We start from the raw sequence: 27,970 nt of genomic DNA, 5'->3' as shown, positions 1-27,970 counted from the left end.
TCTTGCCTGGAGAATCCCGATGGAGAGAGGAGCCTGGCGGGCTACAGTTCATGGGGTCATAAAGAGTCAGACACAACTGAGTGACTAAGCAGCACAAGCTATATACGATAATATTATCTCATTAAATAGTTTACAAAAATATATATATATAAAGTATATTGTATTACATTCCCCACATCACATCTTGTATTATATATTATTAATTATGTGTTATATTATGACATAAAATATAAATTAAGACAGTGAGGCAAAGAAAAGAGTTAAAATTATATGAAGCCAGGGGTTGTGTACATATTTGAAAATGCATACTATTTTATATATGACACATAGAGATACATATAACATAGAAAATTTCTGGGCAATAGTGTTAGGTTTTAAGGAACCTTATATATGTTCCTGCTATGGCCTACCTAAATTTAGGATCAACTGAGAGACAGAGATGAGACTAAAACCAATAGAATTCAAAATATCCCCCTTGTTACTGATAAAGGCTAAGTTGTAATATATGACTTAGGTGTGAAGCAACTGTGGGGCTTTTAGTATAAAACTTCAGATATAGGCCAGGTCATCAGTCACAGGCAAGGCTAGTCAACCACAGACTTCAGAATACAGTAAACCTTATTGCCTGCATGAAGGGGCAAAACTGAACGCATGCTCCTGGCAAACAGGCAACTTCTTCTAAAAAAGAAGACAGCCACTCAGGCTGAGCTCCTTTTCCTACTCACTAATCACCCCGGTCATTCTTCTCGCCTTAGGAGGAGTGGATGGACCGACTCCCCAGCACAGTGGCCTCACAAGCCATTAGGCCTGGGCCCTGAGTTCAATATCGCTCTCCACATCAAGAGAGGAGGTGGGCCCACTTTTGAAGACAGTGACTCCTGCATTCCTGAGTTCTGCATGAGGCCAACCAGCACTCTTAGATATCCTCTGTAGGTTTTGATCACACAAAACCCTCAAGTAGGTCCAAGAACATCAGTGAATCTATCTCAAAGATTGAAATTTCACTCTCAGTTCTATGTTCTAACTTCAAATTATATCAAGGCCCAATATTTAATATCAGAGCTTCTGCAGTGAAGTGAAATGCTGAATAATTACACCAATAAGACAGAAACAGAGGATACAGATTTGCATATAGCTCCCCTACCTCGATAAAGTTTTTGAGGAAAAGTTAAAAAGTACACGTTAATGTGCCTTGCATATTAAAGCATGTTGTTTAGTCACTAAGATATATCTGACTGTTTTCAACCCCATGGACTGTGGCCTGCCAGGATCCTCTATCCATGGAATTTTCCAGGCAAGAATACTGAAGTGGGTTGCCATTTCTTTCTCCAGAGGATCTTCCTGACCCAGAGATGGAACTCGCATCTCCTGCACTGGAGGCAGATTCTTTACTACTGAGCCACCTGGGAAGTCCACATTCAAGTATGAATGAAAATCACTCAGTCGTGTCTGACTCTTTGCAACCCATGGACTATACAGTCCATGGAATTCTCCAGGCCAGAATACTGGAGTGTGTAGCCTTTTCCTTCTCCAGGGGATCTTTCCAACCCAGGGATCGTTCGCATTGCAGGCAGACTCTTTACCAGGTGAGCTACAAGGGAAGCCCATATTAAAATAGAAACTTGTTTAAATCCAAAGAGATTATAGTACAAAGTCAGAATTACTTGCTCCATGATTTAAAAGATCAAAGAATATGGACTCCAAAACTCCCCTTTTTCACAACCTGAGTGGACTCTACCAGGTATAGATGTAGTTCTTCAAAGGCACATAAATTGCTATTTGTTCATTACCAGGTCCCCCATGACCCTGATATTTAAAGAGAATGAAGTACTGACTGCACATATAATATTATCACAATATTGACCCCAACCTCCATCAAATTTTAAGAAACATGTTAATCCCGAGTCCCTAAACAGCTATTCCAGGCAAAAGTGTATTCCTCATGCCTGTACATACTATTGCCAGAGACCAAGAAGAGAGTTGATGGTATCTGAGAATTCAGAAGATGGAAGAACTTTTGGTTTAACCCCATCCAGATATTGGTCAACTTATGTTCATTGTCCCTAGTCTGCAGAATTTGGGGTCAAGTACAATTTGGAGAAATCTCCAACTTCCACTAGAAGTTAAATTATGGCACTGTTTTACTTTTCTTAGAGCAGCTGTTCTCCAAGTGTACTTCTTGAGCTGGCAGCACCAACATTACCTGAAAGCTGGTCAGGTATGCAAACTTTCAGTTTCCACTCCAGATCTAACAAATCAGAAACCTATCCTCCAGGTCATTCTGATGTACCTATGAGCTGCACTGAACTAGAAAACATCCCCAAACATCATGCCTCTTCTCTCAGAGTATCCCTGGAGATATTACTGTTTCCTGGCCATTTTAAACATCCAGTTTTTTAGCACAGGTGATTGATGGCTTCCCTTGTGGCTCAGTTGGTAAAGAATCTGCCTGCATTGCAGAAGACTGCCTGCAATATAGGAGACCTGGGTTCGATCCCTGAGCCAGGAAGTTCCCCTGGAGAAGGAAATGACAACCCACTCTAGTATTCTTGCCTGGGAAATCCCGCAGACACAGGAGTCTGGTAGGTTACAGTCTATAACATTGCAAAGAGTTGGACATGACTGAGCAACTAAACCACCACCCCACCAATCATCAGATCCATCTGAAGCTTATCTTTCTGCACATTCAAAGCTTCTGAACTCCATTTTCCTGCTAAATCCTGGTTTTCTGGTTCCTGGTGTTGCATTGAATATGTGTTCTTTCAAGTGATAGATGGTTGTAACCAAGGATTTTCAGCCAGGGGGTTCTCCAGTCTGAAAGTTCTGTGTCCCAGGGGCTTTTACCCTTGCTTCAGGCTGTGAAATTCAAGAAATCCACCTCCCAGAGAGTTTCCACTTCTTCCCCACAGTTTTTTTGTTGGTGTTTTGTTTCAAGCTGGAGAATCAGCCGAAGCAGATTCCTGAACTGAAACTGCCAGTTGATGTTTCTGATGACTGGCCCTTGGAAGGCCTGTAAAAAACAATCCCTCTAATGTGGGCTTCCATAGTGGTTCAGATGGTAAAGCATCTGCTTGCAATGCAGGAGACCTCGGTTCGATCCCTGGGTTGGGAAGATCCCCTGGAGAAGGAAATGGCAGCCCACTCCAGTACTCTTGCCTGGAAAATTCCATGGATGGAGGAGCCTGGTAGGCTACAGTCCATGGGATCACAAAGAGTCAGATACGACTGAGCAACTTCACACACTCACTCAACATTTCAGAGCTCCAGGACTTAATTGGCACTTGTGTCTCCTACGTTCTAGTCTGTGGAATTAACGCTGACCTTGGCCATATATTTGAGTCACCTCTAGAGTTTCAAAGTGAAAGTCGCTCAGTCGTGTCCAACTCTTTGCGACCCCATGGACTGTAGTCCACCAGGCTGTTCTGTTCATGGAATTCCCCAGGCAAGAATACTGAAGTGGGTTGCCATTCCCTTCTCCATGGGATCTTCCCAACCTAGGGAGGCAGATTCTTTACTGTCTGAGCCATCAAAGAACATTTTAATGCCTGGACCACACTCTAGATTATTAAAATCAGAATATCCAGGGGCAGGACTCAGATCGGGTGAGACGTCCCTCAGCTATTCTTTTAGTATTCATCAGTTACTATTGTTTTTAAACCAGTTTAATATGCTTTTTAGTTTGGTCATTTTACTTCTTTAGTACTGTGTGCCTTCTAGTAACGAGAGCCTTCTTTCTTCTTTCTGGTCCAGACGTGTTTTTCTGACAAAAGTGAAAGTGTTAGTTGCTCAGTCATATCTGATTCTTTGCAACCTTATGGACTGTAACCCACCAGGTTCCTCTGTCTGTGGAATTTTTCAAGCAAGAATACTGGAGTGGGTTGCCATTCCCTTTCTGCAGGGGATCTTCCTGACCCAGTGTTCGAACCCAGGTCTCCTGCATTGTAGGTGAATTCCTTACCATCTGTTTTCTGACAAAGTTCTCCAGATATTGTTTTGTGGCATCTTCTACAGAGACATTAAAAAAATCAGTAAATGATAAATCTGAAAAAAGTAACGTTGTTCAAAAGAATTTTGGAAATCTTCATATTTCTGAGTTGGATAATCCCATACTAGACATGTTCTTCCACTACATTCTAACCCAGGATTGGACTTGACCTCTTATTGTCTTGCACAGCCTTTTAAAAAAATGCCCGTGTGTTTGCATACCATAACAGTGTAAGCCTCTCTGTTCCTAGCAAACTCAAGACCAAGTTTACCATAACTTTCCCTAGGAATGTTAGAATGAGAAATTTGTGGAATTAGGGAAGATCCAGTGAAAATGGACATTAAAAAAAAAAAAAAGGCTAGGCAGGACAATAAGAGGTCAAGCAATGTTGTCATCCATCAGGCTGTACAATTATTGGCTTATGATGTCAATGTACTCGAAATAAGATGCAGATAGGTGGGCCCCAAAGGATAATCAGTGGCATCATGTCAATATCTTTGCTAACTTTCAATGTGGGATTTAAAAAGGAAAAGTATGTGTGTAAATATATAAAACACTCCATTTCTTAAAGCATATAAGGAGAAGAACAAATGAAATGTATCTAGAAGGTATTGAGGATGGATCAAATCTTTTTTCAATGTGTTCTCTCTGGAATTATGATATTGAAACTCTGATCAAAGACATAAATATGAAAGAAATCAAATTCAGAACATTTAAGAGTCCTTCACCATAACTATATTGAATCTATAACATAGATATAGAATGGAGATTAAAACAGATCCATACATTTTGATACTGAGATTAATAAGGAAGATCATAGAGCCAAATATTATCAGAGACAATTAACTGCTACTCAGCAGCCTTCTGTTGACAGGATGACTTCTATCAGGCTAATGGCTGCAAAAACTTATGATAGTCAACAAATTCAAGGATTTCAAACCCTTGAAAAACAGCCTTCTGTTACTTTACGTTATTATAGAGCTGATATACACAGGGTCCTCTGTTCTGCTTCTGTTTCTACAAAGTTGTAACTATAATTAAGCCCCCAAGTGAAGCTACAGAGACTATAGAGAACATACTGGTGGCAAATAACAGGGTTCAGGTTAGCATACTAGGTTAGAATGGTCTTTTGAATTTGTTTAAAGTCATTTTGCCCCTGAGAGATTAAGTCAGATTTCTAAATTTGCAAAATTTTGCAAGGCTTTACCAATCCTGTACAATAGAAAAAAGTATAATGTAATAACTATTTTGAAGACAATTGAATCTTAGCTGCTTCTCCCTAGAACATCCTCTGAAATGCAAGTTTTCCTGTTTAAAATGTCTATAATTACCCCTGATAATACATAAATCATCATCATGGATGAATAGCAGTTGTATTCAGAGGCACTCTGCATATTAAAAGGCACAGCTTGTTATCCTCTGTGCCTCAAGAAAGTCTGTGTTAGAAGGAACAATTTGCTTTGTGTTAGGATGGGAAAGATTGAAACTTAAAAAAAATACTAAATTACTCCATCATAAAATAAAGAGCCAGTGTTTGAAAGGTTCCAAGTATCTTGGTTTTCAGTCCAGCTTCTTGTTTTCAATTACTGTGATTGACTCTCTCCCCCTACTCCCATCCTCATGAGATTACTGATTTCAGCCTGCACTAAAGTGTCCTTCTGGCAACCTTACTTGGGGAACAAGGGCAGTAAGGGGAAAGGGAACATGAACTGACTTTGCTATTAGATAATGTTTCTACAGCCTTTGCCAAAGTCCCCTACCAATATTATTTGGAGACATTCAATTAGAACTAGATGATACATTTTGTGAGAACTAAGATATTAGAAACCTATTAAGTTTCTGGAGCCTAAGGGGGTGATGGTGAACAGAGTCCTGAATAAACTGGGATAAAACTGAAGTAAAAAAAAAAAGCCTTTCTGGCAAGTAAAAATGAAATATTGCCATTTTATGACAACAAGAAAAGGAAATGAGAAAATAAACATGTGAACAAAGAAAAAAACACTGAGGTCCCAGAAGAGACACCAGCTAGAGAGGATATGATTAAATGCAACCTTCAAATCATCAGCTTTTGTTTCTTTTGCATTACAGCTTTCACTTAAACATGGCATTGAACACAAATCTATGAAGAATAGCTGTACATTAGGATAGATTTTTTTTTAAAAAAGCATTTACAGGTTTTCATCAATACATAATATCTTAGCAAGTTAACATCAAATATGACTGTATGCTATATTGGTTAAAAAAAAGCCATTAACTAGTCTTGATTTTGACTTTCAGGCATTTATTCATTATATAGATTTATTAATTTTGAATTAAGCTAATAAAAAACTGAGATTTTAAAATAGATAAATTGAAATAATGGTGAACTGAGTAAAATTTGATGATATATTTCAGTAAGTACTACATAAGTGACCTAGATCAAAGAACAGTAGTCTGTCAAAGAGAAATTAGAGAGAATAAAGAGACAAAAAAAACTGTGCATATTTATATTTTTCTAATGTCAATGAAATGTGCTAGGTAAACAAATTCCACAAATATTAAAAATTGTTTCATTAATTTAATTAGGAAATGGATAAGAAAACAAAAATTGAAAAGGTCTATTTTAGGGCAAGTTACGTTAGCAGCTGTAAAAAATAATTCAAAATCTCAATGGCTTAATGCAATAAGGAATTTATATCTTGCTGACATGGCTACCTAATGCAGGTCAAGGGTTTACTGCCTTCCAAGTAGTTATTCTGGGATTCAAACATCTTTCATGTTAGAACGTTACCATCTTCACCTTTGGACTTCAAAGTCACAGTGGATCTTGTGTTGACAGATTAAGGGAAGAGACAGAATCCGGAGAAAGAATGCTTGCTCTTCCCTGATTTGAACCAGACATTGCACATGACCTTCTCCCCCTATCAGTTGGCCAGAACTAGCCACATGACCCAATCTAGAGTCTAAGAAAGTGGAAAATTGATTTCAGCTGAATGCCCAAGAGGAAAATGAATATATGAAACCATCTTAGCTTAACCAGACTAGAGCTTCATTCTACATAAAAGCTTATTTCTTACAAAATTGAGAGAAAATTATAATCAATGCTGCTTAAATTTTACATTCTACCTACATCAGTGTTATGTGATATTTTTTATACTTGTCAATTTCAGGAGAAAGACTGATTGGCTGCCAAGTTCTCTCATAGGGCAGCATGGCCTTGGGAGGGTGTTCAGCCTTCAGCCTTCATGTGTAGCAACAGACTAATGTAATCAGTCATGGTCAGATATGATGGTAGGTTGATAAATGACACTAAGAAAAAAATCACAAGAGGCTTAAAATATGTACAAGAAAGTCTATTTATGAATTTATAATGTGAGGTCATTTCCACCGATGACAATGCTCACTTCTCCTATCCAGAGCACCTCTTTCTCAGAATGAAGATTTGTAAGATGTTAGATTATTCAGCATAAATTTTTCTGGCTGAGTACAAAATCAGTAAGTATTAAGGAAGTTGTGTAGTTTTATGAAAATCATAATCAGATTTAAATCCTGGGCTTACTACATAGGAGCTGTGTGACCTCAGACAGCTTACTCAGCCCTCCCTCCTTCCATTTTCAGTTTACAAATCTGTTAAATGTGCACAATCATTGCACCTTCCACAGAGGGCTATTTTGAGAATTACACGCAAATCAATGGAAAAAGTATAACAGTTGTTCATATACAATGAGTATTCAATCCATGCCCAATATTTTCATCTAGCCCATAGTGAGATCCAATGAATCCTCTCTTCTCTATTTTAGAGATGATATCTTTAGGTTCAATGAAGTTAATGTTTCCCTCTTCCAAACAATGATGTCTACAATAACAAGCTATCATATATTTCCCCGAGCTCGATTTTTCTAGACTGCCCTCTTCTTCAGTTTACTTGCAGGATACCCGGGTTCGACCCCTGGGTCAGGAAGATCCCCCGGAGAGGGAAATGGCTACCCACTCCAGTATTCTTGCCTGGAAAATTCCATGGATGGAGGAGCCTGGTAGGCTATAGTCCATGGGGTTGCAAAGAGTCAGACATGACTAAGTGGCTTCACTTTTCTTTCTTTGACTATATCATCATCACTAATGAGTCAAGAATCATGAGTCAAGAAACTGCTCCCAAGGGTTTGAGACAAACAGTCTCTTCTCATTGATCAGATCTGCATCATAAGAACAATCTAAAGTAACTTCAGTTTCTTGGGCTGGGAATCCCATTGTGACTCTATCCTGGGCTCTATTTTATATACTAAAATCTGCATTTTTTTTCCCAATAGGGTCAATTATAATTTCATTCTTGGATCAATGTTTAGAAAATATTAATGACAGGGAAAATGGACAGTTGACCAAAGCTTAAGTGTAATGCTTGGCACAAGCATTCAGTCTAGTTGATTAGATAATGATAAACACTGCCAAACCTTCCATCATTTATAAATGCATTCACTCTTTTAGTGATCCTTTCACTCATTAATAAAGATAGGAATCAAACCCAAGTAACGATTTCCATCTCATATGTATTACATTTTCTTTCCATTTTTTTCCATCTCACAGGTATAACATTTTCATTGAGTTTTTCAATGGAAACTTAGTGCAGATTAAGCACAGAGATGAAAAATATTAAATTATCAAAAAACAAAATATACTAGTTTTTATTAATTCAAACAATGCTTCAGAGCAGCAAAATGGTTTCTGACTACTCTGAACAGGTGTGAGTAGCATGCTCAACAACAGGTCTCTACTGAAAGAATCAGTGACAAGTAAGACAATTAGAAGAGGTGTGGCTGCTGCTTCCGAACATACTAATTATTCAAATTTTTACTCTGAAATTAAGACAAATAAATTTAGGCTTAATGGTAGTAATTCAGTTGCATAGGTCATTTAGATATGCTTTTTGCTAGGGGGCAAATTGATTTGATTAAAATGATTTTCTTTAATTTTGGGTATTTTTTTGTTTAATATTAAGTTTCTTATTATTGGAGTATAGTTGATTACTGAGTTGTCTTAGTTTCAGGGGTATAGCAGAGGGAGTCAGTTATATTACAGCCACTCTTTTTAGATTATTTCCTCATATAGCTCATTACAGAGTATTGAGCAGAGTTCCCTGTGCTATACAATAGATCCTTATTAGTTATATATTTTTATATATAGTAGTGTATATATGTCAATCCCAATCTCCCAATTTATCTCCCCTTCTTTATGTTACTGTCACTTAAAATGGTACTGGGTGCTTTTAGAGAAAGTTTCTTCCATGGGCAGCTCTGCAGACTATTTTTTTTAATAAATTTTATTGGAGTATAATTTCTTTACAATACTGTTAGTCTCTGCCATCCAACTAAATGAATCAGCTATATGTAAATACATATCCCTTCCTTTTTGAACCTTCCTCCTACCCACGCTCATCCCACCCATCTAGGTCCTCACAGAGCACTGAGCTAAGTTCCCTGCCTGCTGACTATTTGAGAGTGAAGGTTTCAAATCTTTCCCAGTTTTATTAATAACAATATAAACACAGCCAGTAAAAGTCTGAGTACACATAATCTGGTAAAAAAAAAATATATATATATATATATAACTGACTTTCTTTCTGCTTAGAGTCCTTATTTCTCCAGGAGCAGAAACTTTATCTAAGCCACCTCAGGGTCATTTCAGCTCTATTTTCTCAGAGATTGCATTGAGGTGCAGGGTAACCTCCATGGAATCAGGGCTGTGCTGCGTGTGGAGGCCAAGGGATGGTGGAGGACACTTCTTGGTACTATTATCTCTTCAGTGTGACATTTGCAGAGACCTCACTGTGACTTCCTAAGTGGCTCAGTGGTTAAGAATCTGCCTGACAATGCAGAAGATGCAAGAGACATTGGTTCGATCCCTGGGTCAGGAAGATCCCTGGAGAAGGAAACGGCAACCCACTCCAGTATTCTTGCCTGGAAAATTTCATGGATAGAGGAGCCTGGCAGGCAACAGCTCACTGGGTCTCAAAGAGTCAGACATGGATTTACATGTATTCCCCATCCCGGTCCCCCCTCCCACCTCCCTCTCCACCCGCTCCCTCTGGGTCTGGGGAATACATGTAAATCCATGGCTAATTCATTTCAATGTATGACAAAAACCACTGCAATGTTGTAAAGTAATTAGCATCCAACTAATAAAAATAAATGGAAAAAAATAAATAAATTTAAAAAAATAATAATAAAAAAAAGAGTCAGACATGGCTGAGCGACTAAGTTCAGCACTCAACCCAGCCTGTGGGCTATGCATCTGTGCTCTCTGATAGAAACATCCCTCTTTCATGGATATGGAAGGTACTTCTAAACACCATCTGCCATGGCATCAACTATCTACAGTTCCAAGGCCAGTAAACAAGAAAATAGAATGAGACAACCAATTAACTCAAAGATATACCCTACTGCTACAGGGTCAAGAATATAGGCACAAGAAGTAATGACACGTGGGAATGATCTTGTATTGTGTCTTTAAGTTTAGGGAAATATAATGATCAGATCAAAAGTCAACTCAGTAGGGAGAAAGTCTGAGTAACATAAGGAGGTGAAATGAAAAAGAAAACTCCAAAAGAATAAATATATATATCAGAGGTTCAGTTATGTGTGCATTTGAGAAAGGGGCAGGGGTATTTTCTGGCCATTTATGTTTCTTCCCAAGTTTAGGATTCTGCAGCATTAAGCATAAAAGTCTGTTACTCTGAGAGCCAGGTGGTTACGTTTCCCTGGTCTCATGTTTCTGCATGCATTGCCTCAACCACTTCATATCACGGTATGAAAATTGTTAAAGAGGAAAAGAAGACAGAACCCTAAATCACTTCTATCCAATGGTGAGAATAAATGCATCTGCAGTGCAAAAGGCTCTCCGGGCACAGTACTTTGAGGTTATAGTTCTGTAACTTTGCTGAACTGAAAATGCATTCCTTTTCCTCGGTCTTAAAAGCTGCTCAACATTCACATTTTATTAGCAAGGAAACATGAACAAAACAGTTTTTGATAAACACAAAAGCTGTTTTGCCTCATTATATTGAATGACAACTGAGATCTTACAGCTTCACGTCAAATCAGTGGAAAAACAATTATCTGTAAAAAAAAGTATGCACAAACATTTTTCTACAAAGCTAAAGATTCAAGGCAACGTGTCTGGAATGTGTTTCTCCCTTTAGGCTGCCTCCATTCCATGAAACATCTGTCTCAATTTCCGTTCTTCCCAGAACCTCCTTTTGGTCTCTCTGCAAATCCATTCCTTCTGAAACTGCCTCCTTCTGACCCTGCAGATGGAAACCGTATGTTTCTCAGTTTAAGGAAGTGTGCCCAATCTTCTCAAGCAGAGATTTCTGGACATGTTTTATAATATCATGTATGGCTTCCTAATGCACCCAATATACTGTAATTTGCTTTAGGTTTGCTTTCATGCTTTAAATGCAGTAAAGTAAGCTTTAATACCTTCGTTGATTTTTCTTAGCAAAATGTCTAAAACTAAGAATGGTGCTGTGAATTAGATATATTTTGGACAAGCAAATTTTTTTTTATTATAATCAATAAGCACTTGTTGATCACCTACTATGCTACAGCCTTGGGGTGCAAAGATAGAAGACCTAACTCAAAGTGTACCATAGAGTAGTCTTGGGTTGGCAGAAAACCGATGGAATCAATACCATACAATGCAGGAAGGGCTGAAATGGAGAAACTACAGATGCACAGAAGGAGACAAAATCAAAAAAAATAAATTGACCAAAAAATAGTTTTGTTTCCTTTAAAGGGGTAATTTTCATTTGTGAAGCAATGTATTCAAGTGTATAAAAGTGACATTAAATCATAAGTCTATCATAAAATTTTAAAATAATCTGAAACAACTATCTAAAATACTCAAAGTATCTAGTCTAATTATATATTTATTTTACATATTTCATATTTCAAACATGAAAGAAATAGCTTGTATATCATGTTGACATTAAATAAGTTACAAAGTAACTTGTGTGTGTATGTGTTGAATGAAAACAGATAAAGAAGGATGAAAAAAATCAAGGTGATAAAGGGAAACTTGGGAAATTCTAGGGTGCCATGAAAAAACTAGTCCTCTAAGGATTCTTCCTACATAAGCCTGTGAGTGGGTAGAGTCACTCAGTTGTATTTCACTGTTTGCAACCCCATGGACTACAGCCCACCAGGATCCTCTGTCTGCAGGATTTTCCAGGCATGAATACTGGAGTGGGTTGCCATGCCCTCCTCCAGGGGATCTTCCCCACCCAGGGAGGGAACTCATGTCTCCTGTGTCTCCTGCTTGGCAGGTGGATACTTTACCTCTGAGCCAGTTCCTACATGTTGACAACCAATGGTCTTGAGCAAATTTCTCACCCAAAGTTTCAAGGTCAGCAGGAAGTTAGGGTAGGGAGGTAGGGATTTACTAAGGGATACAAAGAAACGGGGGCTTTCCTGGTGTCTCAGTGGTAAAGAATCCTGCCTGCCAATGCAGGAGGCCCTGGTCAATCTCTGGGTCAGGAAGATCCCTTGAAGAAGGAAATGGCAGCCCACTCCAAGTTTTGCCTGGAAAATCCAATGGACAAACGAGCTTGGTGGGCTACAGTCCATGGGGTTGCAAAAGAGTCAGACACAACTTAGCAACTAAATAACAGAAACAAAGAAACAGACGCTGAGATAAGAGAAGGAAGTTGAGAGCAAGGGGTTCTTCTAAGTGCCAAACAGTGTTCTTAGAATCAAAAACACCACATAAAACATGCAAGAAGAGGAAATCAAGAATAATTTAAAATAGAAGCCATCTTTGACTAGGTTTTCAAATTTTATAAAAGTGCCTTGTATTGTCAAAGCTCTCAAGAAGGTCAATTTTAATATCCCAATATTATTGGTAATATTGGTTATTCAAATAATAGTGAAAGTATATGAGAAATGGCATTCCATGATCAAATCATGTAGTTTTTACACCTTTACATATTTTAGTTTAGCATAAAGGATACTTTTCACTAAAAATGCAACTGAAGGAAGGGTAAGTCCCTGTAAAGGAACAGAATATTTGAATCTAGAAAATCAGAGGCTAAAAGGACTTGAAAATACACATCAGTTTCTTATTGGGAGTCGAACTGGGGCTGCAGGAGGAAGGGGAATTTCAGATTTTACTCTCGGCATCTTTCACAATAAGGCATTCTTGCAACACTATGTATTTAGAAAACAATAAACAAGGTTATTTTTAAACCTATGAAATAAACACACGCGGGTGTTTTAAAGATCAATAAGACCAAAATTAAAAGGCACTGGAAACTATTACTAAGATTTGAGGAACAAAATTAAAAACAAAACAGGAACCGCATGTGCCTTCCCAGGCAAGCAGGCGTCACAGTGTTCAACTTCAGGACACCAGCGACCTCTTGTGGCAAAGATGGATACATTTTTTAATTTGTGTCTGCCACAAAGGGTGATTGAGAAGGTTGCCTGATGAAATTCTGGTTCTTTTTTAGATTGAAATAGCGACAGTGATGCCTTCCGGGAACAGAGAGCTCCTCACCCCGCCCCCACAGCCAGAGGAGGCTGAAGAGGAAGAGGAAGAGGAATCTACCCCCAGGCTGATCTATGGTTCTTCCCCACAAGAGCCTGAATTCACCGGGGTTCTGGGTCCACAGACCAATGAAGGTCAGGTCCATCACAGCTGGATTGCAGGGACGTTCACTTGTCCATTTCTCAAAACTGCCAAGTTCCAACTCTGCAGGGACCCACATGACCCAAGGAGAAAGCTTTGCTAGAGGCTAGGTGTGAAGCAGGAGATACACTCGTATTTTGTGTTAAAATATAAAGCAGTTTTAATAATGAAGCTTTGGCATGATGGAAATGATCAAATAACCAAAGATCTGGGGTGAAAATATTTGTCTGGTATCATTACTCAAAAAGCTTTGTGGTGGAATGCATTTCTAGACCAAAGGATACACTATTAGCAAGATCAGAATCCATGGCTTAGAGATCAGGTCCCAGGATTTCAAGGAGATAAGTGATGATGGTGTCGATGATGGTGACGGTAGTAATAATGTTTCCCATTGATTAAGCACACACTTTCTGGGGGCCATAATACTCAGCATGTCACATTATCTCATGTGATTACTACAACCTCCCTGTGAAGGTATTAGTATTCATTTTTTTTTACATTCTTACTTAAGAAACTAGCTCAGAAAGAGATCACAGAGCATCAGTTTCACACATTGAGTTTTAAGCAAGCTTGTTCTGATTCTTGAGTGTGTAGTTAGTGGGAACCAGGCTGCCTTTCCACTCAGTCCTAGGAGCAGAGAAAGGAAAAGGGAAGACAGGGTTCCATAATATTGGACTCCACTTTGTAGGACCTGAAAAATTATGTAAACCAGGGCCTTTTGGGTCATAAAAGGAATTCCTGGTGCTAAATGTGAGTCTACGGTTTGTCTATATTACATGTAAGAATTTTCAGTGTCAACCTTGGGAGGTATTCAAGTAGACTCACACTAGAATACTTTTACTTACATGGAGAATGTGTGTGCTCTGATGAGGGGGGTGCAGAAAAAATGAACAGTTTCCATTGCAAAGATTTACATAGCATCTGTCTCTGTACTGTAAGTTCTGGATATACAAAACATCTTTAAATGACTACTATTTTCACAGATATTTCTGTCTAGTACAGAGAGACAGACATGTAAACCAACTTAGAGACAGTAAGTGTTACAGGTAATATAAGAAAAAGTTTGTACAGAACACGCTGAGAGAACAAAAGAGAGGAAAGAGCATTTAGATCCCCGCTTTCAGATTTGCTGAATGTACTGTCTTGAGCAAAGCATTCAATATTTTTTTGTCTTTGCTTCCTCAACTAGAAAATGGGATAATAAGTAATAGATGTTACCTCATAGAGTTGTTGCAAGGATTAACTGAATAAATTTAGTGCCTGGCCCACAGTAAACATCATCAGTGTTAGTGATTCTCATTATTATTGATAGAAGAGAATTCTTTTTATTTAATCTCAACAAATTGTTAAGTGTTCAATACATTAACTGCAGGCACTGTGTTATAAGCAGATGTCTAGAACATAATTCATGTTACGCACCTGAAACCATTTCCCGCTGCCCCCCGTCCCTGGTAATCACCAATGTACTCCCTAATTCTATGAGTTTCTCACTATTCACTAAGAAGTCCTGTGAAAAGCTGTCTTTTGTGAAATGCTGCCAATATGCCAGTCCCTAAAGTGTTTTATATTGTGTCTTTGAAGAGACACAATAGTACTAAGTACATGCTAGTTATTATTATTTTCACTTTATAAATAGGCAAACTAAAATTCCAAATACCATAAAAGTGGTCCAAGTGATCATGGAGGTGGTACGTAATGGTGCCGGAATGAAGGCAGAAACCACTAAATCCTGTCTTTAATGAATACATCACAGTCTTTCCACATAGTCAACTTTCTGTGGGGGTGATAAAACATGCTAAAAACAGAACCAGGAAGATACACACACAATGAGAAGGAAATGTGCATACTCAGCAGAAAGTCCTCAAAACAGGGAAATTAAATATCTCTAGAACATTACTTACTTTTAAGTAATTTCAGAGCTTTCAAAAGTTGACTGATTTGGAATTACCTGATGTGCCAAGACTAAGAGAAGCAGAATGCCCAATCTTTTGAAAAGCTCTAGTAAACTTTATGGCTCAATAATGTAAATTTTGAAAAAATGTAAGAAAAATTATGACTTAAAAAATTTCTTTCTTAAAGCAGTCTAAGTAATGAAATTAAAAATTTAGTTCACATTTTACTTTACACAGACGTAAATTCTAAACTTTAAAACTTAAACGTAAATCGTAAATTGATTTATGTCAAATAGTTTGGAAATATTTAAAACATTAAAAACCAAAACATTATTTGTTACTATAAATATCAATTTCTAGAAATAATATTCAGAAGCTACATTGAGTAGGCTTGAGTTATAAGTGAAAAAAGCTAGAATTAAAAACAACTGTTGTGACTATATATAATTATTCTAAGCAATTATTGCTAAATTAGCATGGCCATGAATATATAGAAGAATGAAATGCTTTTCTTCTTGAAACTTTGTGATAAAGAGAAAATATTCATTTTATAATAATTGGAGAAATTAGCAAGTATTAAATATTTTATAGCTCTCCCTTAAAATTTTTTCCCAAACTTCCATTCCTAAAATAGCTTTCATTCCTAAAGTTGTTATAAGTGATTTTTTCTATTTAATGACATTGTTTTCTTGGGAATCCTAACTCTATAATTAAAATCATTAAAATGCGCCTGCAATGCAGGAGACTTGGGTTCAATCCCTGGGTCAGATTTGAGTTGCAAAGAGTCAGACACCATTTAACAACTAAACAACAACAAGAATAAGACCCTAGTAGGTGCATTACTAATTCTTGATCTTCAAACCACAAATGGATCCTTCAACAAGGGCAACCAAATGTCCTGATTTGCCTGGGAGTGAGGGATCCCAAGACACGAGGCTTCCAATGCTAAAACCAGCAAAGTCTCAGCTAAATGAGGATCACCAAGCAATCCCAAGAAAGTCTTCCATCACTTTTTTCTCCTGTCTCTCATGGCTATTTTACTTTCTCCATCCATCTCACATCTCACAACCATTCTCTCCTTCTCCCAAAACTCCTCAAACTAGTCAGAGAGCTTAGCTTCCTCTTACACAAAGAAAGTACAGTCTTCAGGTCAACAGCTCTTTGGTCTTTCTATTTTCAGACACATAATTTACCTACATCTATATCCACGCCCTACATATTTTACATACATTTCCATCTACATCCAGCAAATTTGGAAAACTCAGCAGTGACCACAAGACTGGAAAAGGTCAATTTTCATTCCACTCCCAAAGAAAGGCAATGCCAAAGAATGCTCAAACTACCGCACAATTGCCCTCATCTCACGCATTAGCAAAGTAATGTTCAAAATTCTCCAAGCCAGGCTTCAACAGTACATGAACCATGAACTTCCAGATGTTCAAGCTGGTTTTAGAAAAGGCAGAGGAACCAGAGAACAAATTGCCAACATCCATTGGATCATTGAAAAAGCAAGAGATTTCCAGAAAAACATCTACCTCTACTTTATTGACTATACCAAAGGCTTTAACTGTGTGGACACCACAAACTGGGGAAAATTCCTAGAGAGATGGGAATACCAGACTACCTGACCTGCCTCCTGAGAAATATGCATGCAGGTTAAGAAGAAACACTTAGAACCGGACATGGAACAACAGACTGGTTTCAAATTGGGAAAGGAGTATGTTAAGGCTGTATACTGTCACCCTTATATGCAGAACACATCATGCTAAATGCTGGGCTGGATGAAGCACAAGATATAATCAAGATTGCTGGGAGAAATATCAATAACATCAGATACGCAGATGACACCACCCTTATGGAAGAAATTGAAGAAAGAGAAAGAGCCTCTTGATGAAAGTGAAAGAGGTGTGTGAAAAAGCTGGCTTGAAACTCAGCATTCAAATAACTAAGATCATGGCATCCAGTTCCATCAGTTCATGGCAAATAGATGGGGAAACAATGGAAGCAGTGACCAACTTTATTTTCTTGGACTCCAAAATCACTGAGTTTGGTGACTGCAGCCATAAAATTAAAAGACGTTAGCTCCTTGGGAGAAAAGTTATGAAAAACCTAGATAGCATATTAAAAAGGAGAGACATTACTTAGCTGACAAAGGTCTGTATAGTCAAAGCTACAGTTTTTCCAGTAGTCATGTAAGAATGTGAGAGCTGGACCATAAAGAAAGCTGAGCGCCGAAGAATTGATTCTTTTGAACTGTGGTGCTGGAGAAGACTCTTGAGAGTCCCTTGGACAACAAGGAGATCCAACCAGTCCATCCTAAAGGAAATCAGTCCTGAATATTCATTGGAAGGACTGATGCTGAAGTTGAAGTTCCAATACTTTGGCCACCTCATGGGAAGAACTGACTCATGGAAAAGACCCTGATTCTGGGAAAGGTTGAAGGTAGGAGAAGAAGGGGACAACAGAGGATGAGATGGTTGGATGGCATCACCAACTTGATGGATATGAGTTTGGGCAACCTCCAGGAATTGGTGATGGACAGGGAAAGTCCATTTCCTCATCATACACACTACAAATATGTCTTATAGTTATCACTATCTCTCTTTCCTTTTTGTTTACAGTCAAACATCTCAGAAACATTGTCTGCATGTTCTGTAACTGTTTCCTCACCTCCTACATCCTCCTTCAGGGACTGTGATATGGCTTCCAGCCTTATCACTCCACAGCGCTTACCGAAGTCTCCTATAACCTCCATAGTAACTATTCCAAGAGACTGACATCTCAGCAGATTTAGATTATTTTCTATTCCCTGTTCCTTCAGACTCTCTTTCCACTTGGCCTCCATAATACTGACCATCTACTATCCTTCTTTTCTTCTGACCATTGCTTCTCTATCTCCCTTAGAAGCTCTCTGTCCTCTATAAGACCAATAAAAGCAAGAAGCAGAGAGTGAAGGAGGGGGCTGCATTTGTGTGTGTGTGTGTGTGTGTGTGTGTGTGTGTGTGTGTGTGTGTGTGTGACTGAGAGAGAGAGAGAATAGATAAATAAATGGAGATGTAATATAACTTAAATTTTTTAGGGGGGGATCTGTTGCCTTTTCTATCACATTATCATAGCCAAGCAAGCACCATCTCTTATCTTGATAACTCATTGCCCCTATGCTCATCCCACTCCGCCCCCCCCCACCCCCCATCAATCAGTCTTCCAGCTCACCTTCAAGCAGGGTGATATCTTAAGAAGCAAATCTGGTCATGTAATACTCCTGCCCATCCTTAGGACAAGAGACAAAACCTGTAACAAGCCCATAAGGCCTGTGTGTTTTGCATCCTACACATTCCAATGCTTCTGTGCCGTAGCTACAGGACTGCCTTTCAGTTCCCCCAGAGTGAAGGGAGCTGGCATGTGCTGTGTCCTCTGCCTGCAGACTCTTTCCACTCACCTCAACAGTCAGGACCTGCTCTTCCTGCAGATTTCAACTCAGTTATCACCTCCTCAAAGAACCATGACTCTCAGACTGGATCAAATTCTCTTATTGTATGCCTCTATGATATTCCATGACATTTACCACAATCATCATTTTATTTGTGTCATTAACATCCATCTTACATAGCAGATCATGAAACAGAACTGTGTCTCTGTGCTTACCACTGCTTCACCGGCTAGCACAGGGCAACTTACATAGAATAGATTCAATAAATGCATATTGAGTTAATAATGATAATTGCCCTACCTTTTCCCTTGATTTTATTTCAGTGGCATGTTTAAATACTGAATGAAAGATAGAATAAAAATATTATATGTAACGTTTTAAATTTATACACAATCTTAATATTCTTCTGAAAGTAGAATTTTCAATAAATATAAAAGCAACAATCATGCTATATTCAGTAAATAATTTAAAATTTTAAAATATTACAAATATATTCATTATTGGGGCAGCCTGAGTTGTTATATTTGACTTTAGTATTCTATTTATAGAAAACTACATAAGAAGATATTAAATATTCCAGAATACTCTATATGAGACTGTAATCTTGCTTAATAAACATTTGTAATCCCATTATTTGTTATAAATTGCCTGTTGCTTACATATATTATTTGCCTTTCTTTTAGACTTTCCAACCTGCCTTCTGTGTACTTGTATAAGTACCACCGTATACTGTGATGACCACGAACTTGATGCTATTCCTCCGCTGCCCAAGAACACAGCTTATTTCTATTCCCGTTTTAACAGAATTAAAAAGATCAACAAAAATGATTTTGCAAGCCTAAGTATGGATGCTGGCACTGATATCCTTCCTTTTTGTTTCTTAAATGTTTGCATTATAAAATGTTGGCACTGAAAATGACACATAAATATCAAAATATGTCTCATAAATCAATTTTTACTTATTTGAATGCTTGAAGGTTTGTTTTAATTACAATAAGAAAGAATGATGAATCATTAAAGGTTGTTATGAAACTATATGGATTTTCCAAGTGGCATTAGTGGAAAAGAACCTGCCTGCCAATGCAGGAGACATTAAAAAAAATGGGTTTGATCCCTGCATAGGGAAGGTCCCCCCAAGGAAGCCATGGCAACCCACTCCAGTATTCTTGCCTGGAGAATCCCCATGACAGTCCCAGTCCATGAGGTCACAAAGAGTCAGACACTATTGAAGTGATGTGACTTATGCACATGAAACTATATAGTTGTTGATATTCTCAAACTATTTTCAAGTAAACAAAAATCACAAATAATTATACTTTATAGGCTAAAACTCATTATCACATTATCACAATAAGAGCAGAAAGTCATGACCATATATTTAGTAGGATCTGGCTTGTTCAAATAGACTTCCATTGAAGCACAATTTAAAAAAAAAAAGCACAATTGCTTTATAATTGATGAATGCAAATCTAAATTCTGACCTTATGATTGTTGCCAACTTTGAAGAAAGTTGGTATTTGTCTTCATTAAGTGTTTTTATCATTTGAAAATTTCTTTTTAATGCCTGTGTATTTTCATGCTAATGCATCTATTACTGTTAGAAAATATAATAATCTACCAGCATGGAGAAAAAAATATTTTAAATAGTGAGATCCAGACAAAATTTATGAGGAATATAGGAAAAAGACCAATGATTTTAAATAGAATGAAATATAATGTGTCCATTTCTTTGCTAAGGCTACACTTTCTTTGGAGTACATAAATATGAATAGTATTTGGAGGAAATCCAGGTGGTTCAGTAGTAAGGAACCCGCCTGCCAATGCAGGAGACATAGGGACAGGAGTTCAATCCCTGGGTCAGGAAGATACCCTGGAGAGGGGAATGGCAACCCACTCCAGTATTCCTGCCTGGAGACTCCCATGGACAGAGGAGCCTAGAGGGCTATCGTTCATGGGGTTGCAAAGAGTTGGACATGACTGAGGAGCAGCTGCAGTCTATTAAGCTTTTATAAAGTTACTAGAAATAATTGTTTCATTAACTATTGCTAATTCATGCCTATACTTATTTATATGTGGGAAATTTTATATTTATATTTCTACGTGAGTGAAACATATTCAACTACTTCTCTCATGTTTTTTTTTTTTTTTCCAGATGATCTAAGAAGGATTGATCTGACGTCAAACTTAATATCTGAGATTGATGAAGATGCATTCAGAAAGCTGCCTCAACTCCGAGAGCTTGTCCTGCGTGACAACAAAATTAGGCAGCTCCCAGAATTGCCAACCACTTTGAGATTTATTGACATCAGCAACAATAGACTTGGAAGGAAAGGAATAAAGCAAGAAGCATTTAAAGTGAGTTTTAAGTTTGAATATGAAATACTTTAATCTTCCAGTTCCCTTTGCTATCAGCGTCTAGCCTTTTTATTTCCACAAAGGGATTCAATTTGATGAGACTTTTAATGCCTAAAGTAAACTTCAGAACACTATGTGTCATGCCTCTGGGAAATACTGGTGCATTCTGAAGCTGCTCAAGAACTAAGAGGAGAAAGCAGAGCTGGAATAAGAAGTGGGTGGAGCACCGGTCTGTTAAGTTGCACTTAGGAATGCTATAAGCCAAATGATTCATATTTACCAAGGCTCCACTCAGGGACAGTACTTTGTGTGGTTGGAAGGACAGTTACTTGTACAGAGTGTGGGTGATGTCTTGAGGGTAGAAGCCTTCTAAATTATCTGTAAGGGGGATGGATTCAGTTAATCTTATGAATTTTGTTTTCCAAGTGAAGGAAACAAATTTGGGGTTAGAATGGCTTTGCTTGGCATGACCGCAGAGAGTCTGAGAACAGTAACCAGTTTGGCTTTCTTACCCAGTCTTAACTCCCTTCGAGTTGCTTCTCTAAATATCTGTTGAACAAATAAATTTAAGCTACTGTTTGAAGGGACATCTCACAACTTCCATGGAGGCTACAAGGGGTTGTGTGGATTCATTCACTAGCCCTGGGCAATGGTAGAAAGCCTGTATTTCCACTAGTGCTCCTGCAACACCACTGTGGCAGGCAAGCGAGTTAAGGCACCTCATCAGAACCTGGCAAAGATCAAATCTAGTCCCATCACTCAGAGTCTATTGGCATGGGTGACAGTGAGTCACAGTTGTTCTGTGACATTTGGTCGGAGTAGACCTGGTTGTATCTAAACGTATATTCTGTCTTGCTAGGGTGCCCTCTTGCTACTTGCGCTGGAGACGGTAGGATTTTCTCGGGGAGAATTTCTCATTTCCCCATTCCTGTAACATAAAGGAACTTCTTGTTATTTCCCACCATAATCCTCAAATTTTTATTGCAGAACCTCTATGTGGGAAATCAATGCCTTGCTTAAACTGAGAAAGTTAGAGTGGACAAAGTAGGTTCTTCCAGAGACTAAGAAAGATGTTTCATTTACATCGAGAGATACTTGCTTTCTATCAATTCTTGTGGAACTCATTTGAATTGTCCAGGAACAGAGAAAACTAATTTGCCTCGACTTTAGAAACCATGGCAGCCCACTCCAGTACTCTTGCCTGGGAAATCCCATGGACGGAGAAGCCTGGTAGGCTACAGTCCATGGGGTCGCAAAGAGTTGGACACAACTGAGCGACTTCACTCACTTAGGAAACAAGACCTAAACAGGCATGTGTTATTTTACAAATAGTTTCATAAACAGGGGATGAATCGTATGACTGTGGCACCACTAATTTCTATTAAGGCCCTACACTTGGAACGTTTACAGGATATGTACGATCTCCATCATCTCTACCTCACGGATAACAACTTGGACCACATCCCGCTACCACTCCCAGAAAATCTGAGGGCCCTTCATCTCCAGGTAGGCTAATACTAGTAAGTTATGCCCAACATATCCATGGAAAACGGATGCAGACGGGAGAAGCCACGATGCAAAAGCTGTATGATGACATGTTAATACACTGTGCTAGTTTTTTTTTTTTTTTCTCTCTCTCATTTATTCTCTCTCTCACTCTGAGTACAAGCTGTCTGCACATTCATGACTCATCTATACTGATTTATTTCTGATAACTAACTTTAGTCTTTATTTTCATTCTTTGCCACCTCATAATGCATCTTTTTGGCACACAAATCTTCTTTTTTAGAAAATAAGAGCTTCATCTGCCGAAGAAATGTGTGAAGATTAGAAATGGAAGAGAATAAGAGAGAAAGAAAAATTTAATTTGATTTCTAGCTTTCAGAGGGAAAAAAATGTCAGTTTTAGCTCCTGATTTTAGGTTCCATGAACTGAGTTAAAGTCAATCCTAGGACATTCCTATCTGCTGAGAGATGATGGACTTTCATTTCTCTGGATTAAGAAAATGCAGTTTTTTCTAAACCAACATATTTGAAAGCTTGCGTTATTTTAAGCTTCTTTAAGCTACATTTTATTTTTGAAGTAATGAGTGAAAACACATTTTCAAAATGTTACGATCTAATATTTTCTAAGTACTGGGTTGGCCAATAAGTTTGTTCATGTTTTTTTCTGTAAGATGTTATGGAAAAACCCAAACAAATGTTGGCCAACCAAATATATTCCATTGAAGTATATTACAATATGATCAATTAAAAAACACTTTTGGTTGTTGAAACAAAGAAAGATAAATTACTTCTTATTTAAGATGTAACTTTTGGTATACAGTTGTAATTAATATTCTGTAATAATTTCATCTGTTCTGTGGAATAAATCTGTGGAGAACATAACCATTATATGCTCAAAGACACAATGTCATAGTGCAATATTACAGTCTTTTAGGATGAAAAGTATAAACCATCACAAGAAGTGATTCTGCTATGTGAGAGCAAGTCTGATTCTTTCTTCTTTACTCTGTGGATTCTGTAATTATTTACTTCTGTGTCTTTTCTTCCATCCCTATTTACATCTTCCCATACTTCTTTCTGGTGTCTTTCAGTGTGTCTCTGTCTATGACTCCTAGATATCTATCTCTTGAGAGTTTTTCTGACTATTTAACTTCCTTAATGTGATGCCCTTTCTAGCCCTTATCTGGTTTCTGGATGGCTCTCTATTGGTCTTCTCTTTTTCTGAGGGTGAATGTCTATGTCAATGAGAAATTCTTGCCTGGTTTAGGATTAGAAAGAGGATTTTCAAGGGAACCACAAAAGGAACTGGAAATTTTTTTCAAATTCTGAATTAAATTTCATTACTACTGTCTGATGATATTGAGTCTACAGAGTAACCAGGTCTCTGATGTTATATTTAAACATAATGTGCCTGCATATGCAATCCAAGATTTTTTTTTAAGTGATTGGCTTTATATTCCCTATTCTAAGGTTTAAAAAAGTATCGAGTGAACATTTAAAAATATTTCTCTTTCACAATCACCTCACCAATATCCAGTATAAAGCTGTTTTTAATTTACATTGTCTTCATTTTATATTTATTTTTAATGCTCTTATAAAAATCTCTTTTTGTGATTCACTTGAAAAATATTTTCCAACATACTATAAGAATGACAGATCTGGCAAAAGCAGATTCCCTGGGCTGAAATTCTACTTTGACACTATTTAATGATTGAACAAATATCTAAACCTCCCTGCATCTCAGTTTTAGTTTATAAAGTGGGTGCTGCATTCACTGATACATGATAATGACTTAAAGATAAGGCATGATAATTATTAACTGAGTATCTATTACCTATCAAAGAAAATAGACTAGTGCATAGGCACTAAATCTATATTATTTCTCATGGACACTTTGTAAAATAGTCAATCCATCAGAAAGACATAAGGGTTATAAATACATATGCACCTAACAACAAAGCCTCAAAACTTATAAAGACTTCACTATCAGAATTGAAGGGAGAAAAAGACAATTCAACAATAATAGATTCCTCAATATTCCACTTTCATTAGTGGATAGAACAACTAGCCATAAGATATACTGAGAAACAGAAGACTTCAGCAACACTAACAGCCCTAACAAGCCCTAACAGTCACGTACAAACCTTTCAACCCAACAGCCATTTTGACATTTTTTTTCTCATTCTTGAACTTTCTCTGCATATTACTCAGAATTTGAACTTGACATTCTCTCTGTCTGGGACATTCTTGCCTCAGCTGTCTCCCATGCCCCTGCCTCCTCCTCATTCCATTCGCAGCTCCACTGCTGTCTCTTAAGGTAAGTGTTCACAGACACTTTCCTTTCTTCTTAGTTCAGATTATTTTTGGAAATAAATTGTTTTCTTTAAATTTGCTTTTTCATCTCATTATCTTATACTCCCATCACTGAAGTATAAGCTCCATAAAGGCAAGCATATGTTTCTTATGTTTATTGGCTTATCCTCACTGCTTAGAAAGTGTTGACGTATATAATAATTGCGTAATGTGCATTTCTGGATGAGAGAAGGAACGAAAGAGTAAAAGCAGAGGTGGAGCAAAATGGACTATATTATTAATCAATACGAGGAATAGGTGATAGCTCATCTAATAATTTATCTTAATCTTTTTTAGAATAACAACATTCTGGAGATGCATGAAGATACCTTCTGCAATGTTAAAAATTTGACTTATATTCGTAAGGCATTAGAGGATATTCGACTGGATGGAAACCCTATCAATCTCAGCAAAACTCCTCAAGCTTACATGTGTCTGCCTCGTTTGCCTATTGGGAGTCTTGTCTGATTTCAGATAATGGTTAGCATTATGATGCCTCCTATAACAAAATGATTCTTCCTGCTCTCTTCAAAAAGAAACCTCAGCATGATACTTTCAAAATATGTTCTGGAAGATGATATAAGTACATAAAATACAGCTAAAGTTTTAATATATGATAGCAATGTAGTAGTCTAAGAAAACACCAGATGAATCAGAAATAAACCAAAAATGTACAGAAATAGGAGACTAAGAGAAAATATTTCATAGATATTCTTATAAATCACATGTAATTTTCAAGTTTTAGGAACTCATATCCTATATAATTTTAAAGTAATCATAATAAAAATTAAAAATTAACAGTGTAGGTATATTGCCAAGATTTAAATGTTTTAATTAAACTTTTCCTTTTTTTTTACTAAAGCATTTGTTTTTCAAATTAATTAAAGAAAATGAAGAAAAGAATAAAAATATTTGAAAATTATGAGGGCCTTGTGGAAAATATTCATTATAATCACAACAAGCAAGTAATCATAATAAATATAGCTTCAGTATTTTAACAATAATATTTTATCATCCTAAAGACCTGCCAACTGATTTTAGACCTTTCCTAATTATTAGTTATTATTAGTTAACTGGTGGGCTACAAGGAGATCCAACCAGTCCATCCTGAAGGAGATCAGTCCTGGGTGTTCATTGGAAGGACTGATGCTGAAGCTGAAACTCCAATACTTTGGCCACCTCATGTGAAGAGTTGACTCATTGGAAAAGACCCTGATGCTTGGAGGGATTGGGGGCAGGAAGAGAAGGGGACAACAGAGGATGAGATAGCTGGATGGCATCACCGACTCGATGGGCATGAGTTTGAGTAAACTCCGGGGGTTTGTGATGGACAGGGAGGCCTGGCGTGCTGTGATTCATGGGGTCGCAAAGAGTCGGACATGACTGAGCGACTGAACTGAACTGAACTGAATATTTCTGTGCCTGTGAATAAAATAAAACATAGAAAATGGAAAATATAAACAATAATATGAAAATGGCAGTAGGGAAGAAGTTAAGGAGAGAAAATGGAACTTTCTGAAAAGTATGATAATAATACAAAAAACTGAAAGATAACAAAAGAGTGCACAATGAAAGGTGAGTTTCTTTCCTGCAGCAAACCCTAAGTTCCACTCCTTGGAAATAGTCAATGGTTTCTTTCATTATTTTATCAAGTTTTCCATGAGAAGCAAAAATAATTGCTCCTCTTTTACAAAAATACACATGGATATATATATATATATATATATATATATGTGTGTGTGTGTGTGTATATATATATATATATATCACTATTATGTATGTATCAGTACATATAACTATGGATTTTTAAGCACAATAGATAATCACTATTTTTCTTGTTTCACTTAAAACTATTCCTTGATCATTCCTGCCATGTCTATCATATTGGCACACACAGCTCTACTGATTTTGAAAAACATATATCAGCCTACTACAAGAATGTATATTGTTACAACAGGAACCAATTCTTGAACACAAAAGATGTACTAGGCATCTAAGGTTTTCTGCATATATTAATTCCCAACATCCTAAGAGTTGAAGATAGCAATGACTATTCCAATCACAGATCAGAGAGAAAGCTTAAACAACTTGCCCCTGCTTAAGGGCTGACCCCAAAGGCCTATTCTACTTCCCCTCACTGTCCTATCTCATATACCATGAATGTGTCTTTTCCCTGTATTGGAATACAAGAAAATGATGTACAGACTGGACAGGGAAGTTGTTATGAGCTGAATGCTTACCCCCAAAATTTGTATATTGAAGTCCTAAATAACCCCCTCCCCATTGTGATGGTGTTTGGAAATGGGGCCTTTAGGAGTTTAATAAGGGTTAGATGAGGTCATGAGGTAGGGCATTCATGATGAGATTAGTGGCCTTATACGAACAGGAAGAAAAGGAGATTTTGTGTGTGTGCGTGTGTGTGTGTGTGTACCTATACTAAAGAAAAGTCATAAAGAAATCAAAGATGACACAAATAGATGGAGAAATATACCATGTTCCTGGATAGGAAGAATCAATGTAGTGAAAATGAGTATACTACCCAAAGCAATCTACAGATTCAATGCAATCCCTATCAAGCTACCAACAGTATTTTTCAGAAAACCAGACCAAATAATTGCACAATTTGTATGGAAATACAAAAAAACCTGAAATAGCCAAAGTAATCTTGAGAAAGAAGAATGGAACTGAAGGAATCAACCTGCCTGACTTCAGACTATACTACAAAGCTACAGTCATCAAAACAGTATTGTACTGGCACAAAGACAGAAATAAAGATCAATGGAACAAAATAGAA

General features: G+C 37.4%; 1 protein-coding gene across 2 annotated transcripts in view; it reads left to right on the top strand.

Annotated features, from left to right (window-relative positions):
• Positions 1-25,856, top strand: part of EPYC (epiphycan) — a 37,389-nt gene extending 11,533 nt beyond the window's left edge. For both annotated transcript variants that reach the window (XM_070454859.1, XM_020894852.2), the window contains exons 2-6: positions 13,464-13,635; positions 19,648-19,806; positions 21,117-21,319; positions 22,730-22,825; positions 25,474-25,856. In XM_070454859.1, coding sequence (XP_070310960.1) covers positions 13,464-13,635; positions 19,648-19,806; positions 21,117-21,319; positions 22,730-22,825; positions 25,474-25,644 — 801 coding nt within the window. In that variant the 3' untranslated portion in view covers positions 25,645-25,856. The remainder of the gene's footprint in view (positions 1-13,463; positions 13,636-19,647; positions 19,807-21,116; positions 21,320-22,729; positions 22,826-25,473) is intronic.
• The last annotated feature ends 2,114 nt before the right edge of the window (positions 25,857-27,970 follow it).

This window comes from Odocoileus virginianus, chromosome 24 (assembly GCF_023699985.2).
Source record: "Odocoileus virginianus isolate 20LAN1187 ecotype Illinois chromosome 24, Ovbor_1.2, whole genome shotgun sequence".
Taxonomy (NCBI): domain Eukaryota; kingdom Metazoa; phylum Chordata; class Mammalia; order Artiodactyla; family Cervidae; genus Odocoileus; species Odocoileus virginianus.
This window is presented reverse-complemented; position numbering and strand designations above follow the sequence as displayed.